Source organism: Garra rufa, chromosome 19 (genome assembly GCF_049309525.1).
Source record: "Garra rufa chromosome 19, GarRuf1.0, whole genome shotgun sequence".
Lineage (NCBI taxonomy): Eukaryota > Metazoa > Chordata > Actinopteri > Cypriniformes > Cyprinidae > Garra > Garra rufa.
In genome coordinates, this window is record NC_133379.1 from 41803284 (window position 1) to 41822760 (window position 19477).

The window sequence follows — 19477 nt, forward strand, 5'->3', positions numbered from 1 at the left end:
GTTAACAGATTCAATTAGAAATAAATACTAAAATACTAAAATAAATTAGGTTAAATATATTTGATACAAAAAAAAATACTTAAAAAAAATACTATAATAATAACAATTAGATTGAAATCAATTAAATAAATAAAGACATTTATTTAATAAAATATTAAAATAGGTATATAAAAATAATGGCAAATACACAAATGAATTATATTTAATAGTACTGTGCATTAGAGAGTAGAAAACAATATAACTTAATACAAAGTAAATATTTATAATATAAAAGCTTATTTTTTATTTATAATAAAATGTGATTTATAAAAATAATTATATAATTATTATATAATTATAATAAAAATATAACAGTTATTACGATATACATTTTTTGATAATTACTGTTAATGTCATTTTTGTGAGCTTATATTAATACAGAGATTTTTTTAACTAGAATAATAAATAATATTTACATTTAAAGAGAATAACAAAAAATAAAAAATCAATATATAAATATATAAAAGTAAATAAATAAGTACATAATTATTATAAATAACAATTGGATGGAAAGGTTTTTATTTGTGGAAAAAGAGATGCTTTTTAAATGTTTTAAAAACTTATTTTTTATTTGCAATAAATTAGGCTGTAATGTTTCTTTGATGATCAACTTTCCAGTTTTCTGTAAATGCATTATTTAAATCAACACTTTCTATTTTTTATTATTACAAATTAAATATAAGTTAATTACAGTCATTAATAAAGAATGCATTTATAGTTAAAAAGGTAATTATAATAGTTATTACAAGTATAATATATTACTTATATTTTTATTATTATTATAATATTTCATTTTGTGAGCTTATATTAATAGAGATTATTAAATTTGTCTTTATTAAATCAATCTCGCTGACATAGCTTTTTAAGTGAACTGCTGAAAATTGATTTGAAATAAATGGCTACCAATAAGTTAAAAATCAACATGCATAACCTGCATTGATCTCAGAATCATGTGGAAGTGTTTTGCTTTAGTTTTTATCATTACAACTGAATTATTCCATCCATATGTGGAAGAAAATGAGTGTCTTATGACAGAAAGATCATGATGATCAAGACTCTGCTGACCTCTGCTGGAGATTTCAGTCTGAACAGATGCTAACCAGAACCAAAGTACTAGTTAAAACACCTCAGTATGTTATAATACATCTATTGCTAATGGATTCAAACTGGTTAACCATTACAAAATATATATATGTAAATCTACATCTATTCTAAATGTGTCACCATAAATATGCATCAATACGTTGAGCTATAATCAACATAAAAAGTGTTAAACAAGGTCATTATAGTAAAAAAGCACATAACACATATGTCTTTAAATAATGTTTTTATTATCACAGAAGCTGTATATGTACCACTATAGAGGAGAAAGATGAAAAATAAACTATGGAGAGGGAACGCGAGTAACAGCACAGCCGAAACACACAACGAAAGCCTAAACACGCTTCTGATATACAAAATCAACACATGACAGCCAGAGGTAAAAGAGCTTTGGATGCATCCATTTCCTTTCCCACCGAGGTTTGTACCAATCGAGTGTCGCATTCAGAGAAAATAAATCAAATCAAACAGTCAATCAATCGATCGAACGTCACCGATTCATCCCGATTCACTCCAAATGTGTCTGAAAAACTACAAACGGCATTCTGAGGTAAAAACTGACCATAAATGTTGAACAGAAGAGCAAAAAACATGTGGCGAACGCCTCAGAAAACCTACAATCACAGGCTTGGACATCGAAGAGCGGGAATAAACATCCAATCAAACGTACACCGACGTGGAAATGACCTTTTGTACATTCCAGAGAAATCAAACATCGTATAAACAAAAAACACAAGCATTAAAAGCAAACCGATTCACTTGATGAACGAGAGAAACGGAGTCGAACGGCGGGAACGATTCCGCGGTCCGTCTGAAGTCTGCAGACAAAGCGGTTTCCAGGCTGCAGACGGAGCGCGTCCCGTGAAGGAATGAGAGGAGGAGGAGGAGACTAATCTTCGTCCGAGGAATCCCTGTCAAAGTTGTAGGCCATGAAGAGAACGTCAGGTCGAGCGGGGACCAGAGCGTGGCCCGGTTTCACCATCTCAAAGCCCAGAAAGCTGAACGTACGCACCAGTTTTACTAGAGGAACGGAGGAAACACAAAACACACGTCAGTACAGCAGACTTAAACGATTACTTCACTTTCAGAACAATGTACAGATAATGTACTCACCCCCTTGTCATCCAAGATGTCATGTCTTTCGTTCCTCCGTCGTAAAGAAATGTTTTTTTGAGGAAAACTTTTCAGGATTTCTCTCTATATAATGGATATGGATGGAGCCCCGAAGTTTGAACTTCCAAAATGCAGCTTCAAAAGCCTCTAAACGATCCCAGTCTCGTCTGGTGAAACGATCAGTTATTTTCAAAGCAAAATGACAATTTATATACTTTTTAACCTCAAATGCTCGTCTTGTCTCGTCTCTGTGCATGCACGGTCTGTGTGATTCGGGTAAATACAGTTAGGGAACGTCAAAAAACTCCCCTAACTTTAAAAGCGGCTTACTTCGCCGCAAAAGTACCGACCCAGTGTTTACAAAGTGAGTTTTTTCAGGATTCTTTGATCAATAAAACGTTAAAAAGAACAGCATTTATTTAAAATAGAAAGCTTCTGTAACACACTTTGTTCAAAGTTTGGGCTCTGTACATTTTTTTCTCTTTCTCTCTTTAAAAGAAATTAATAGTTTTATTCGCATGTGTTCCAACTGATAAAAAGTGACAGCAAAGACTATTGTTAGAAAAGATTTATATTATCAAAGAATCCTGAAAAAAGTATCACAGGATCCAAAAAATAAATAAAATTAAGCAGCACAACTGTTTCAAACATTGATAATAAAAGTGATGTGATAGATAGATTACATTTTTTTTAAATGAAATTGAGATTTATACATCATCTGAAAGCTAAATAAATACGCTTTTCATTGAATGGTTTGTCAGGATAGGACAATATTTGGCTGAGATACAACTATTTGAAAATCTGGAATCTGAGAGTGCAAAAAAATCTAAATATTGAGAAAATCGTTTTTATTTTTATCTTCAAAATCGCCTTACATCGCTGCAAAAGTACAGACATACAAAGAAACTCAAATGCTCTTTACAAAAAAAAAAAAAAAAAAAAAAAAAAAAGGTAAAAACAGCATTGTAGGACGATTTTGATGAAGACATAAACGAGATGGGAGTTTTTAGACATACCCTAACTGCATTGACCCGGATTCTACTCAGAGACGAGACAAAATGAGCATCTGAGGTTAAAAAGTATATAAATTGTCAATTTGTTTAGAAAATAACCGATTGTTTCACTAGATAAGTCTCTTCTTCCTCAGCTGGGATCGTTTAGAGTCCTTTGAAGCTGCATTTAAACTGCATTTTGGAAGTTCAAACTCAGGGCACCACAGAAGTCCACTATATGGAGAGAATCCTCAAATGTTTTCCTCAAAAAAACATTTCTTTACGACTGAGGAACGAAAGACACGAACATCTTGGATGACAAGGGGGTGAGTACATTATCTGTACATTTTTGTTCTGAAAGTGAACTACTCCTTTAACTGAGGTTTAACGTAAGCTTTGAGCAGATTCTGACGTACCACGATCGTCCCTGTTCTTATAAAAGCAGACGAACACGCTGACCACTTTCAGATGTTCTTCAGCAAACTCCAGCAGAGAGATGAAGCTGAAAACAAAGAAAGAAATCAATCAAGATCATTAAATTAGATTTGACATGTTTTGAAATAAAAAAGCAGCTTTCGGTTTTGTAGATGCAATGGGAAGAAGTCCCATCCTAATATTTAAAACGCAACTAACTAAAGGAAACAATATATCAAAAGTTTGGGATCAGTAAGATTTTAAATGCTTTTCAAAAGAGACTTTTCTGCTCATCAAGGCTGCGTTTATTTGATTAAAAAAAAAAAAAAAAAAAAGTAATATTGTGAAAAGTTAATGCAATTTAAAATTGTGGTTTTCTTTTTTTAAAAACACTTTAAAATGCAATTATTTCTGTGATGTTAAACTGAATTTTCAGCATCCTTACTCTTGTCTTAAGGGTCACATGATCCTTCAGAAATCATTCTAATATACTGATTTCTTAGTAGAATTATCAATGTTGGAAACAAAGCGGCTTAAGAGATTTTTTTTTTTTTTTTTACCTGTGATACTTTTAAGATTCTTTGATCAATAAAACGTTAAAAAGAACAGCATTTATTTAAAATAGAAAGCTTCTGTAACACACTTTGGGGTCTGTACATTTTTTTCTTTCTCTCTTTGAAAGAAATGAATACTTTTATTCTGCAAGAATGTGTTTAATTGATTAAAAAGTGATAGTAAAAACTTACATTGTTAGAAAAGATTTATATTTTGAATGAATGCTGTTCTTTTTAACCTTTTATTTATCAAAGAATCCTAAAAAAAAAAAGTATCACAGATTCCCAAAAATATTAAACTGTTTCCAACATTAATAATAATAGTGATAAATCAGCATATTAGAATGATTTCTGAAGGATCATGTGACACTGAAGACTTTTTTTTTTCTCATTCTGAAAAACTATTAAACATTTACATTATTATTTGGAAAATATTTAGTTTACTTTTTTTTCTCTCTCACTATTGTACTGTATATGTTGTATATACATTATATAGCTGTTTATTTTAATCTAATTTGTATTATTTATGTGACCCTGGACCACAAAACCAGTCATAAGGTTACATTTTTGGAAATTGAGATTTATACATCATCTGAAAGCTGAATAAATAAGCTTTCCATTGAATGGTATGGTTTGTTAGGATAGGACAATATTTGTTGAAAGATACAACTACTTAAAAATCTAGAATCTGAGGGTGCAAAAACATCCAAATACTGAGAAAATCACCTTTAAAGTTGTCCAAATGAAGTTCTTAGAAATGCATATTACTAATTTACAAACATGATCTAAATATCCTAATGATTTTTGGCATAAAAAAAAAAAAACTATTTTGACCATACAATATATTCTAACATTTGATTGATCACATGTATATTAATCTAATTTTATATTTTAATCCATTTCATTATTTTCGGTATCTTTATCATCCAATTTCTACTATTTATTTAAATGAATTTCTTTTACCATTTATTTGTATAGTTTTATTTTTTCATTTTTCAATTTTTTTAATTATATATCATTATTTAAACTTTAACTTTTTTCCTGTTGAAACACTTCCATGGCCCCCAGAGGCCCCTAGTGCCTCTAGTGTTGTGGGTGGTTGTCAGGGTGTTGCTATGGTGTCGTGTTTGGTTGCTAGGCACTCACCTCTCTTTGCTGCCCTCTGGAAACGTTTCGCAGGAAATTTCCACAAATAGGCCTGAGCCTCGAAGCACCGCCTCCCATTTGATGACTCGGGAAACGGTGGGTCGGCTCTGGAAGTGCAGTATTCGTGGGCGACCGGCCCCTGCAGGCTCTTCAGTCACAGTCAACTTCCTGTCCTGTGGAGCCAATCAGAAAGCCCGTTCGTTAGGGACACAGTTACAGTATACTTCTGACTTTGATCTGATTATTACTTCATATCTGAATATGCTTTTGCTCTGCGATTGTAGAACTTTTTTTGTTTGTTTGCCTAAATGGATTTTATTTCTGCTGTCCATTCATTTAGTCCTATTCATTAGTGGTGATTGATTTTTACATTGTTAATACTACTAGTACTACTATTAATAGTAAAAATAACAAATACAAATAAATAATACGAATAAACAAATAATATACAGCAAAAAGACTAAATACATTTAAAAAATATAATATAAATAATAAAATTAGATACCTAATGTAACGTAATAAAAACAAAAATATTTATCAAATAAATGTACGTATATATTTTTTATTCACACTGATGGTCAAAAGTTTTGGATCAGTAAGATTTAACGCATTTTAAAGTTTCTTATGCTTATCAAGGCTGCATATTTAATCATAAATACAGAAAACAAATATAATATTGTATAAATAGTCTTCTATTTTAATGTACATTAAAATCTAATTTATTTCTGTGATCAAAGCTAAATTTTCAGCATTATTACTCCAGTCTTCAGTGTCACATGATCCTTCAGAAATCATTCTTATATGTTGATTTATTATTAGAATTATCAATGCTTTATCAATATTTTTTTGGAACTTTTTCAGAGTTCATTGATGAATAAAAGGTTAAAAAGAACAGCATTGAATCCTTTTTTAACAATATACACTACTATTCAAAAGTTTAGGGTCAGGAATTTTTTATTCTTTCTTTTTTTGAAAAAGTATTACTTTTATTCACCAAGGATGTGTTAAATTGATTTTAAAAAAGTGATAGCAAAGACTGTCAGAAAAGATTTATATTTTGAATAAATGCTGTTCTTTTCTAAAAACTGTTTCCAACATTGATAATTCTAATAAATCAGTATATTAGAATGATAAGACTGGAGGAACAGCTGATGAAAATTCAGCATTGCATCACAGAAATAATTTATATTTTAAAGTATATTAAAATAAAATCATTATTTTATATTGTAATAACATTTTACAGTATTATTGTTTTTTTCTGTATTTTTGATCAAATAAATGCAACCTTGATGAGCAGAAGAGACTTACTGATCCCAAACCAAAGCACCTCAAATACACAAAATACTATTATACAACCCAGTTTTCTGTTCAAACAGATTTCTAAGTCCTTCTAAAATAACTATGTATTTGACTTGATTAAAAATTTAAAAAGATAGCTGAAATAAAATACCTGTTTTATTTAATTTCAGTAATAATAATTTTACTAATAAGTAAAATAAATTAAATATTTTCTAAATATTATTTTACATGCATTTATAATAATGCAATTTTCTTTTTAAATAAAAAAGCACAAATTTCTATCACACACTACAGTTTTATGTTCATATAGGTTCCCAAATAATCTGCAATTTGTTTATAGTCTTTACAACACATGTCGAAATGGACAAATCCTATGTAGTGCTTTGTAGACTACTTTTTTCATGCATTATCACAATAGACATTTACAAAAAAAATGAAAAAAAGCATTTTACAGCCTATATTTCTACATATATTATCCGTTTCACCTAGGTAGGATTTTTTTATATATATATATAAATGCTAAAAATACAATATAGATAAATAAATGAATTAGATTTTTTAAATATTTCTCATTTGCATCTTAATTTAATGTTATTAATGTCTTTTTTAGTTGTGTTTTTAAATGTTTATATACTCTTTATTCATTTTATTTTAGTACATCAAGTTAAACTAAACGAAAATGAGAAAAAATAAAATACTTTAAATGTTTTATTTGATTTCAGTTCAGATTATTAAAACAATATTAATATTATTTGACATATATTGTCAGTTTAAAAAAAATCTGAAATAAGAAAATATAAACAGGCATTAAATTAAGATCTAAAACATTCCTGCTGATTAAGCATCTGAACAATCTCTGATGTAAGGCAAGATTTTAGATCAAAGTTTGAGACGAACTTCACTGTGTGTGTGTGTGTGTGTGTGTGTGTGTTTGTGTTTACAGATATCACATTGATCACATGACAGGATATGACACTTCTGACGCACCACAACATGCCGTCCTGCTGACAGTGTGCTGAATTTTGGATTTTTAAAAAGCAAAACATTGATGTTCACAGAGATGCGGATGTTTCTGACAATGAAGAACCTGCTGCATTTACAGTGAGATTCTCAGAAGAGCATCTGACACTTCTATGTTCTATGTAGTACGCCATTTAGTGTGTAGTGTGCAGATACTCACTGAGTACAGCTGCTGCTGCGGTGGTGGTGCTGCTGTGGACGTGTGATCCCATGCCCCGTTCCCTCGCCCACCTGGGATCTTCAGAGGTGGGTGAGGGGCATCAGGAGCACCACAGAGGCCCTGGACCAGTGGTACTACTACAGCACAGCGACAGACTGAGGACAAGACAGAACCATACATTAGAACACACATATATTTGTAGCAATAGACAAAAATGCATTGCTCTTTTATGCCAAAAATCATTAGGATATTAAGTAAAGGACATGTTCTATGAAGATATTTTGTACATTTCCTACTGTAAATATATCAAAACTTAATTTCTGATTAGTAATATGCATTGCTAAGAATTTCATTTGAACAACTTTAAAGGTGATTTTCTTAATATTTAGATTTTCTTCCACCCTCAGATTGCAGATTTTCAAATAGTTGTGTCTTGATCAAATATTGTCCTATCCTAACAAACCATACATCAATGGAAAGCTTATTTTTCTAGAAAAAAACACCATTATGACTGGTTTAGTAGTCCAGGGTCACATTTTTAGTTTTTTCCCAAAATTATTTAGATATAATTTGAAGAAATTTGGTTTGCAAAGAGCCTACTTCTTTGTATGTTTACAGTGTTATCCTAATTAAATAAATAATTGCATTAAAAAAAATAAAATGCATTATAAAGAAGCTTTAAATAAATAATACAAGTATAAAAAAAAAATCTAATAATGCAACATAAAAATACGATATAGATAAAAGATCTCTTTTTTTATATTTTGTATTTGCATTTTAATGTTTTAGTAATTTTGTGCATTTGTCTTTTATTTTTTAGATTTTTTTTTTTTTTTTTAAATGTCAATATAGTCTTTATTTTATTTTAAGTTATTTTAGTATACATTAAGTTAAGTTAAATGTAAATGAGAAATGTTCCCTTGGCAAATAGCTAAAATAAAATACTTCAATGCTTTTTTTAATTTCGGTTAACATCATTTTATTTCAAGCAACATTTTAAGGTTTTATTTTTAATAGAATAAAAGGTTTTATTTACAAATATTATTTTACATGCATTTATAATAATGCAATTTTCTTTTGAAATAAAAAAGCAAACAAATTTATATCACACACTACAGTATTATGTTCATATAGGTTTCCAAATAATCTGCCATTTTTTTAATAGTCTTTACAACGCATGTTGAAATGGACAAACCCTATGTAGTAGTTTAATACCAAAATTGACATTTTTCATGTATTATCACAATAGATATTCCCAAAAGATGAACGAAAAAGCCATTTTTACAGTCTTATCATTTTAATTTTAATTCAAAGTTCTGGTAATTTTGTAGCGCATGTCTTTTTTTAACTATAAAAATAGTCTTTATTTATTGTATTTCAGTTTTAGTTTTAATTATTTTAGTACATTAAGTTAAACTAAATGAAAAACATTTAAATAGCTAAAATAAAGAAAAAAAATGTTACATTATATTTGATTTCAGTTAACATTATTTTATTTAAAGCAACATTTTTGTAATGTTTTAGTTTTACCTAATAATAATAACCTTATTAATATTTTCCAAATATTATTTTATATCCATTCACAATATTATAGTTTTCTTTTTTTAAACAAAGCACTAGTCTTATGTTCATATAGATTTCTAAATCCTTCCCAAATAATCTAAAAAAATTTTTATAGTCCTCAAATTCACAGGTATAACATGTGTTTAAATGGATAAAACACTGTGTAGTATTTTGTAAACACATAATTGTTACTAATATAATTGTCATTGTTTAATACTATATCCCCCCCCCAAAAAAAAATTAAGGGGAAATGATTTTTACAACCTTATTGCAACATTATGAAATGTACATATTTCCATCAAATATCATCATTTCAGGACATGACCAGATTCGTGGTGACGTCACCAAGCGCTTCTTTTCAAAGTCACGTGCAGTCAAACCTCTAATATGAGTAATAAACCGTAATAAAGTCATAAATGATCACCGAGCATTAACGTGCAATAGACGTCACTGTTGTGTTGTATAACAATCAAACAATCTACTTCCGGTCATTAGAGAACGGTTTCCCTCATGTGCTAATGTGTTCTTAACAACATCCGAATAATTTTAACACGCACTAGAAAAACAAGCGTCCTTTTAAAATGTATTTTAATTTCAATTTCAATACTGAAACAATAAATAAAATACAGTATACTATTACAGAATCAAAAATATAGATTTAAGCAACTAATAACATGTCGGCGTGATCAAAGGCCCGAGGCGGATGACGTCATGACGGCTCGTGTGACGTACGTGTGAAAACGAGGCCTTCGACGTCAAATCGCACAACACTAGTCTTGCTTTTATAACGAAATCAACACGATAGTAGCGTTTAGCATCCAGTCAAAAGTGAAAAAACAATCATAAATCGCTAAACGTAAAATTAAAAGCGGTTGCGAATTTAAAGGGCTTCTGATTAGGCCACAGAAGCTAGGAGATGATTTCGTTCAGATGGATTAAAGTTTATCATTTTAACATGACAGGGATAATAGAAGAGGGTTTCCAACATTTTTAAAACTTTGGAAGTATTCTCTAGGGGGTGTTAGTTAAACAAAAATTGCTGTCGCAAATGTTGAACGTGATGGAAAAACAGCTGCTACTATTAGCATTAGCTTTCAAAAGAGGCCTGAGGTGAAAATAACTCCCCCCGCACGTTAATAAAACTCATTAACCCTCACCATTATGACTTTATGTTAGTCAAATAAATACTGTTTCCCTGATATAAGCGGTTAAATATGCATAAACGGGTTGTTAAAGGCCTGAAAGTGTCTCTTACCTGCCCATCATATCGTTAATACTGTTACTGAGCGCCTCCATGTTGCTGCTAGTTTCGCACTGTTTATTTCCTTCTTTCTCACGGGCAAAGCAATGACTGTTTAGGATCCGCTGGAGGTTGGATTTTACCATCCGGCCTCGGGAGAGTTCACGGCGGCCTGTGTGCGCTCGTCTGCGGTCGGCAGCAAGTGAAGAGCGCAGAGGCGGAGACGCGACACAAACACGATCGTCGCTACTACGGCGAAGGCGCGGCTCATGAATATTCATCGAGCCGTAATGGCGGCTGACAGCGACAGGCGGCAAAAGGCGCCGTCACGTGGTTTATTAATATTCAAAAATAACGCTTGTAGCCAATCGCCTCGTTCGAATGGAGAACGTCTGTCTGCGTCATTAATATTCATGAGGTGAGCCTTCGCTATAGTACGCTGGTCGTTGGCGTTTGTTAAGAGAGTGGAAAATTACTGAGAGGAAGCGAATGTAGTTTTGCTTTTGCGTCTGTTGATTGAGGCGTGAATCTCTGATGTTTTGGCTCTTTGTTTATGAGCTTTTCAGACAGTGAAGGTCATGTTACTGTCAGAGAAAGTTAATCTTTTAAAACAAGTGCAAAATGCGTTAAAAAGATTTATGCAGATTTAGTTTATGCAGATACAAAGCAATACAAATAGCCTATATTTTGTTGAATAACCTAATTTAATAACAAATATATATGCATATATATATTTAAAATGAAATGCACCAAAGAGAATTAAGGAGTTCAGGTTCTTTAAACATGGTTTAGAGTTGCTTCCTTTGCTTTTGTTTATGAAATTTACCAAATAAAATCATTACTCAAAGAAATACATTTAAAAGCATTATTTATTTCCTCATTCAGTGCAACATTCTACTGTTTTATATCTTGACATAAATATAAATTACACTGATTTCATGATGCATGTGCGTAATAACATGCACATGATTATTACTTCTCTGTTTTTTAATTGTGATATGTTTTTTAAGTAGTTACTTTAAAAATAAATAAATTTAATTTCATGTAAATAAATAAATAGAAAGCATTTTAAAGTTGTACTTTTCAGGTATCTTTACCTCTTTAGCAATTATAAAATAAATAAATAAATAAATACATACATACAGTTTATTTTTTGTAAATATCTTTAAGTATTTAGTAAATAAAATTGAAATTTTTCAAAATTCAAAACATTGATATAATATTTTTGTTAAAATATTTACATTTAAATACAGTATAAGATTTATGCTTTTTAATTTGACATGCATATAAAATTACGATGCAATTGAATTATAGTTATAATATAATTAATATAGCATATTAAAGTATACTTTTTGTGATGTATATTTGTCGGTAAACGAATGTTTTAAATACACAATAACCTCCTTTATATATTTACCATCAATAAAACCAAATTTGAGAGCAGAAATCTTGCCTGTTCAAGTTTTCAAATATGCAAATATGCATCATATTAGGTTTATTAGTTTGTTAAAACTTTGCAATCCAAATTTTATATTATGCAATTCAAATAAATCCTAAATTTAGGCCTAAAGATTAGTCTAATGCACTAAAGAGAATCAAAAGTTCAACCATAAAGTTCTTCAAACATGGTTTAGAGTCACTTCCTTTGCTTTTGTTTAGGAAATTTACCAAATAAAATCATTACTCAAAGAAAAAATGTAAAAACATTATTTATTTTCTCATTCAGTGCAACATTCAGCTGCATTCTGCTTTTTTATCAATTGACAATTTGACTATTAACTAACAATTAATTATTACTTCTTTTTGTTTTTAATTGTAATATATTTTTAAGTAGTTACTTTAGAAATAAATACATTTAATTTCATGTAAATAAATAAATAAATAGACAGCATTTTAAAGTATTGCTTTTGTGGTATCTTGACCTCTTCAGCAAATATAAAATAAATAAATAAATAAATAAATAAATACAGAGAATCAAAAAGTTTCCAAACATGGTTTAGTGTGTGTGTGTGTGTGTGTGTGTGTGTGTGTGTGTGTGTGTGTGTGTGTGTGTGTGTGTGTGTGTGTGTGTGTGTGTGTGTGTGTGTGTGTGTGTGTGTGTGTGATTTTAGGACCAAATTACTCAAACAAATAAATGTAAAATAAAATGTAAAAACATTATTTATTTATTTATTTATTTATTTATTTATTAATAAAATTAAACTTTGGTATTATAATTATTTAATAGCTAATTTATATATTTATGTTTAGTCTTTATTTTAGAATTTGTTATTTCTTTCTTTCTTTATTAACTCAGTGTGCAGTTTTGTATAAACACATGCAAAAAAAAGAAAAGAACGTAAATGTGTATTGCGCATGCTCAGTTGTGTGCGCACTGGCGCCCCTAGCGGTCATTCTGTCTTAGGCCGCAGTATCTTAAATAAGCACTAGAGGTCAGTGCTGGTTAATACAGTGAGTTTATCAGCAGAAACAGAGCTGTAGTGATGTTATGAGATGAAATCAAAGCAAACATCAGAGCAGGACATGTTGAACCATGTTCCACCTGAACATCAAACCGAGAGAAGAGCACACATCAGAGCTAATGCTGACTTAACGCCATAATTGTGTGATAGGCAGAGACACGTTACTCTAGACTTCCAGTAAATCACTAAAACCTCACCATGAAAAGCTGAGCAGATTCCCACAATCACAATCACACATTCATAACAGATGAGTTCAGCACATCTCCATGAATGCCTGCTGTTTATACTGATGATCTAGACTCTCATATGTGGCCTTATGCCTTTAATAACAGGCAGGTCTGTCTTCATCTTTGTGAGGTTAGATGAGGTTCTGATGTCTCACGCTTTGGTTTTATACTCATACACACTTAGAAATAAATATCTGTAGGAGTTAAATAGGGCTTAAACTACCAAAAATGTTTGTTCACCTCAGAAGAAGCTGTTGTGTTTAACTTTTTTTCCTCATTTTTTGAAGTACAGCTCTGTTAAAAATGGCTAAGTTTCTAGTAACAAAGTTAGGTTTTGTATAAACTAGATTTTTTTTCTGCAATAACTACAAAAACTGAAAGAGATTGTTGCTTCTCTTTGTTTTTTAATTGTAATGGTTTTATTATTTTCTATAATAAAATAAATACTAAAGTAAAGTAATATACAGATAAAAAATATAAATAATAAATATAATAACAAATATAATTAAATATAAAAATAAACAGATTACATTTAATGTAAATAAAATAAACAATGATTATTAAATTTATTTTAAGTTTTTTACTTTTTAGGTATCCTTACCTCTAAACACTGAAATGAATAAATATGTATACATAAGCATTTCGCATTTTAATTTTGCAAATACCTAAATAAAATTGTGTATCTAGTGTTTTTTTTTTTTGTTTTTTTTTTGAAGTTCAGCTCTGTTAAAAATGGCTAAGTTTCTAGTAACAAAGTTAGGTTTTGTATAAACTAGATTTTTTTCTGCAAATAACTACAAAAACTGAAAGAGATTGTTGCTTCTCTTTGTTTTTTAATTGTAATACCTTTATTATTTTTACTTAAAAATAAAAAATACTATGCAAATAAAAAATATAAATAATATTTAATAAATATAAAAAAAATAAAATATAAAAAAAAGATTTAACTTAATGTAAATAAAATGATTTATTAAATAAATAAATAGACAGCATTTTGTTGTTGTACTTTTCAGGTATCTTTACATCTTTAGTAAATCTAAATAAATAAATATATACATAAATATATTTTGCAAATACCTTTAACTCTTAAGTAAATAAAACTGTATTTAGTTTTTTTGTGCAAAATATTTAGGCTTTTTTAATTTGATGTGCATATAAAATTTCCATGAACTTGCATAAACTAATAAGATGCATATTTGTTAGTCATGAATGTGACCCTGGACCACAAAACCAGTTATAAAAGTCCATTTTTGAAATTGAGATTTATACATCATCTGAAAACTGAATAGATAAGCTTTCCATTGATGTATGGTTTGTTAGGATAGAACAATATTTAAAAAATCTGCAATCTGAGGTGCAAAAAAATCTAAATATTCAGAAAATCACCTTTAAAGTTGTCCAAATGAAGTTCTTAGCAATGCATATTACTAATCAAAAATTAAGTTTTAATATATTCACGGTAGAAAATTGACAAAATATCTTCATGCAACATGATCTTAATATTCTAATGATTTTTGGCATTAAAGAAAATTCGACAATTTTGACCCATACAATGTATTTTTGGCTATTGCTACAAATATACCTGTGCTACTTAAGCAGGGTCACAAACAAATGAAACATTAAACCATATTTCTGCAATAAACTGAATGTGTTTTAAATACACAATAAGCTGCTTTATATATTTATCATCAATAAAACCAATTATGCAGAATCTTGCAGAAATCTTGCTGGTTTAAGTTTTCTATGACAAAAATAGTCTATTCGTTTGTTAAAACTTTATGATCCAAATTTTACATTCAATTCAAATAAATAAACCCCAAATTTGGACCTAAATATTGTTTGCGTCTATAAATACACCGAATAGAATCAAGTAATCTAACAATAAATTCTTCAAACAAGGTTTAGAGCTGCTCTTTCTGCTTTTGTGTTTACGAAACTTACCAAATAATATCATAAGATTCATCTGTAAGTTAAACTATATAACAATATATTTGCAAGTGCAAGTTATATGAAAAATACATTCATATAAAATGACTTGTCTTAAAGGATTAGTTCACTTCCAGAACAAAAATGGACAGATAATTTACTCAATCCCTTGTCATCCAATGTGTCCATGTCTTTCTTTCTTCAGCCATAAAGAAATAGTTTTTTGAGGAAAACATTTCAGGAGTGTTCTCCATATAGTGGACTTCAATGGTGCCTCCAAGTTTGAACTTCCAAAATGTAGTTTAAACACAGCTTCAAATGACTCTAAATGATCCCAGACGAGGAAGAAGGGTCTTATCTAGTGAAACAATTTCCAAAAGAAAATTGCAATTTATACACTTTTTAACCTCAAATGCTCACCTGTGTATTCCAGTTCAAGACAGTTAGGGTATGTCTCAAAACTCCCGTCTCATTTTCTCCTCCAACTTCAAAATCATCCTACATCGCTGTTTTACCTTTTTTTTTTTTTTGTAAAGGGTGTCTGATCTTTGCACGTTCACTTTGTAAACACTGGGTCGGTACTTCTGCAGCGATTTAGTTGGAGGAGAAAATGAGATGGGAGTTGAGACATACCCTAACTGTCTTGAACTGGAATGCACCGCAGAGCTAGACAAGATGAGCATTTGTGATTAAAAAAAAATGTACAAATTTATTTATTTATGAAAATAACCAATTGTTTTGCTACATAAGACACTTCTTCCTCGGCTGGGATCATTTAGAGTCCTTTGAAGCTGCATTTAAACTGCATTTTGGAAGTTCAAACTCAGGGCACCATAGAAGTCCACTATATGGAGAGAAATTTTCTTACAAAAACATAATTACTTAAGGACTGAAGAGAAAGAAAGATCGTGGATGAGAATGGGGTGAGTACATTATCTGTACATTTTTGTTCTGGAAGTGAACTCATTCTTCAGCTTCACTTGTTGAATCCAACAAGTTGAACGACTTGGTGGTTTTTCCAGTAAGAGTCTTCCAGATGAGAATGATCCGGTGTGAATCATCAGGTTTCAGTAAATTAGTCTCGTCTAAAGCCTCTATTGTCTGTGGTTTGCTGGAAGCGTTGACACTCAAAGCAGCCGAGGACAAAACCGGGAAATAAAGGCTTTTGTCCAGCGGCTCGTTCTGGACTCTAGAGAACGGCATTCCATTGGCCAGCGTTCCATAGCAACACATTCCACCTATGACAAAAGAACGGGACGGCCTCTGTGTGAGAGAGAGCGTTTCTGGAATCACCGGGCAGATTTCGGGGAATCCAGCCAGACATTCCCTCCTGCTATTGGAGAACACAAGATCTAGAGTTGAACTTCTGTGAACCAAACAGCAGACGCTCAGGAGTGAGTCAGAGCCGTGTTATAATGACCCTTTGAACATGAGTTTATCACTTCATCCTCACGTGTTCCTGTACTTTGACCACTTCACCTGCCAATAAATTGGTCAAATCACACATCAATTAATGCTCAAATTGAATTACAACATTGAATACCTCATCTCTCCTCTGCAGTGAATGGGTGCCGTCAGAATGAGAGTCCAAACAGCTGATAGAAAAGAAAAAACATCATCCACAAGTAATCCACACCACTCCAGTCCATCAGTTCACATCGTGAGAAGACAAAAGCTGAAACAAATCTATCATTAAAACATTTTTAACTAAAATACATTGAGTCTATAATCCATAATAACGCTTCCTCCAGTGAAAAAGTGGTCTGGTCTGAATCAAGAGAGAAATCAAGCACAGTTTACAAGCCAAAACAGCTCTAAACAAATATGTGGCTGGATTTTGATGTGAGAGATGACAGGAGATGGACTTTTTCACTGGAGGCGGCGTTATTATGGATTATAGACTCGTATTTTAGTTAAAAATGTCTTAATGATGGATTTGTTTCTGGTTTTGTCTTCTCCAGATGTTAACTGATGGACTGGAGTGGTGTGGATTATTGTGATGTTTTGGACTCTGATTCTGACGGCACCCATTCACAGCAGAGGATCCATTGGTGACCAAGTGATGGAATGACAAATCAAATCAAAGTATTTTGGCTTAATTTTGTCTGTTACTTGATATAATTTTTACCAAATCCTCAAAACAATGACTAAAGGAATAGTTTACCCAAAAATGAACATTAGCTGAAAATGTGCGTATCCTTATGTCATCCAAGATTAGGATGAGTTTGTTTCTTCATCAGATTTGTAGAAATGTGTCATTCCATCACTGTCTCACCAATGGATCCTCTGCAGTGAATGGGTGCCGTCAGAATGAGAGTCCAAACAGCTGATAAAAAAAAAAATCACAATAATCCACAAGTAATCCACACCACTCCAGTCCATCAGTTAACATCTTGAGAAGACAAAAGCTGAAACAAATCCGTCATTAAGATGTTTTTAAGTAAAATATGAGTCCATGATAATGTGGTCTGGCCTGAATCAGGAGAGAAATCCCATTTATAAGCCAAAACAGAAGCTTTTGGCTGTAGATGTAGATTACTTGTGATGTTTTAAATTAGCTGTTTGGACTCTCATTCTGACGGCACCCATTCACTGCAGAGGATCCATTGTTGATCAGTTAACATCCTGAGAAGACAAAAGCTGAAACAAGTCCATAATTAAGACATTTTTAATTAACATAATAATGTGGAAAAAGCTGTTTGGACTCTCATTCTGACGGCACCCATTCACTGCAGAGGATCCATTGGTGAGCAAGTGAGCATATTTTCATTTCTAGTTGCACTATTACTATAAAAAGTCTCTGACACAAGCAAATCCGTAATATGTGAAAATATTTGACACTTTATTGTATGCTGCAGATGTCTTTGACACACATTATATTAATACAGGACGTTACAGCGCATGTGTGTATTTTTATCCAGTGTCTTGTTTCGATTAAAACATCTTAAGACATCTTAAGGATGCTGCATTTCTGGCATCTTTAAACGCAAATAATAGAGCAAAAAATAGAAATAAAAACAACGTAAGGGGTTAAAATCATATAAACACACCATATCTGCTGCTGTTAAGACCTGCTTCACAATTTATATACAAAAAAACTCAATCTTCTGTGAAATTCCAGACTCACAGTTTCATCTCCATCAAGCTCCATCAAGCTCCAACCTCAAAATCTAATCACAAAAGGCACTCGAAATAAATCAACATAATAAACATTTAAGTTTAAAAGGAGTTTGTCACATTTCCACAGCGAGTGTCCAGCAGAAACCAGAAATATTGCACCAGGAAGTGGCATCTCTTCACAAACAGGAAGTTTAATCAGAGCCTCGTGTTGCTCCGAGCGGCAGGAAGACGGGACGTTCTCGGATTTTACGGCCGGTTTTTACGAGGACGAATCTACAGCCCCGCTGCGTCCGTCTGAAGCGCCTTTGATTTCTGCAACATCAGCAGCGTCTGTTTCTCTCTCATCCGCTCCAGAGCGTTCAGATTCGTTCAGATCAACACGAGGGTCAGATTCACCCAACAGACCCTTAAACTGTCAGAGACGCTCGTAAAGCTTCAGAGCAACTTCAAAAGAACCAGCGTTCATTAAGAAATATAAAAACAACTTGAACGTTTCAGGACGGACAGACAGACAGACAGACAGCAGATGTTCAGTCACAGTGTTGGAGAAAAAGTCAAGATCAAATGCTGCTATTTCAGATCACACTTCAGCTCAAAACCAAAAGAACATTTTTTTGCATAAAGGAAACCAAGATTGTATTGTGACATGATTTTCAAGACAATGAAACACATTTTCCCACTGATCTGGTTATTTAAAAAAAAGTACATTTACAGTAGAAACACATTGCTACATTTCTGTCATTATCTGTGATTTTAATAAATAAACATTAAAAATACTGCATGCAAACAACATGATTGTCATCACTGTATTACGACAATGAGATTCTTTTGCATGACAGAATTGTCTTGAAAAAATCATGCAATGAAAAATAATAAACTTAATGAATAAATATACCATTATATACAATAAATTAATTTATGAAATATATATAAAGGTATATTTACTATTAAATGTTTTTATGTGTGTGTGTGTGTGTGTGTGTGTGTGTGTTTATGTGTAACTTTTCATGAAAAAGTCACAATACAATCTTAAACTCTTCATTTATGTGAAAAAACTGCAGATATATATTTGTATTTATATAAATATTTATATGTATGTAT

At 31.2% G+C, this 19477-nt stretch overlaps 2 protein-coding genes across 2 annotated transcripts in view; both read right to left on the minus strand.

Annotated features, from left to right (window-relative positions):
* Positions 1-1351: 1351 nt before the first annotated feature.
* Positions 1352-10878, minus strand: oaz1b (ornithine decarboxylase antizyme 1b). Its single transcript, XM_073824474.1, is given in 6 exon segments — positions 1352-2160; positions 3662-3747; positions 5360-5532; positions 7839-7940; positions 7942-7993; positions 10657-10878. Coding segments are annotated over 6 exon segments (675 nt in total). The 5' UTR covers positions 10788-10878; the 3' UTR covers positions 1352-2029.
* A 5341-nt stretch (positions 10879-16219) lies between these two features.
* Positions 16220-19477, minus strand: part of LOC141292847 (uncharacterized) — a 20395-nt gene continuing 17137 nt past the window's right edge. The window contains exon 4 of the mRNA XM_073824908.1: positions 16220-16589. Within this exon, the coding sequence (XP_073681009.1) occupies positions 16220-16589 (370 nt within the window). The remainder of the gene's footprint in view (positions 16590-19477) is intronic.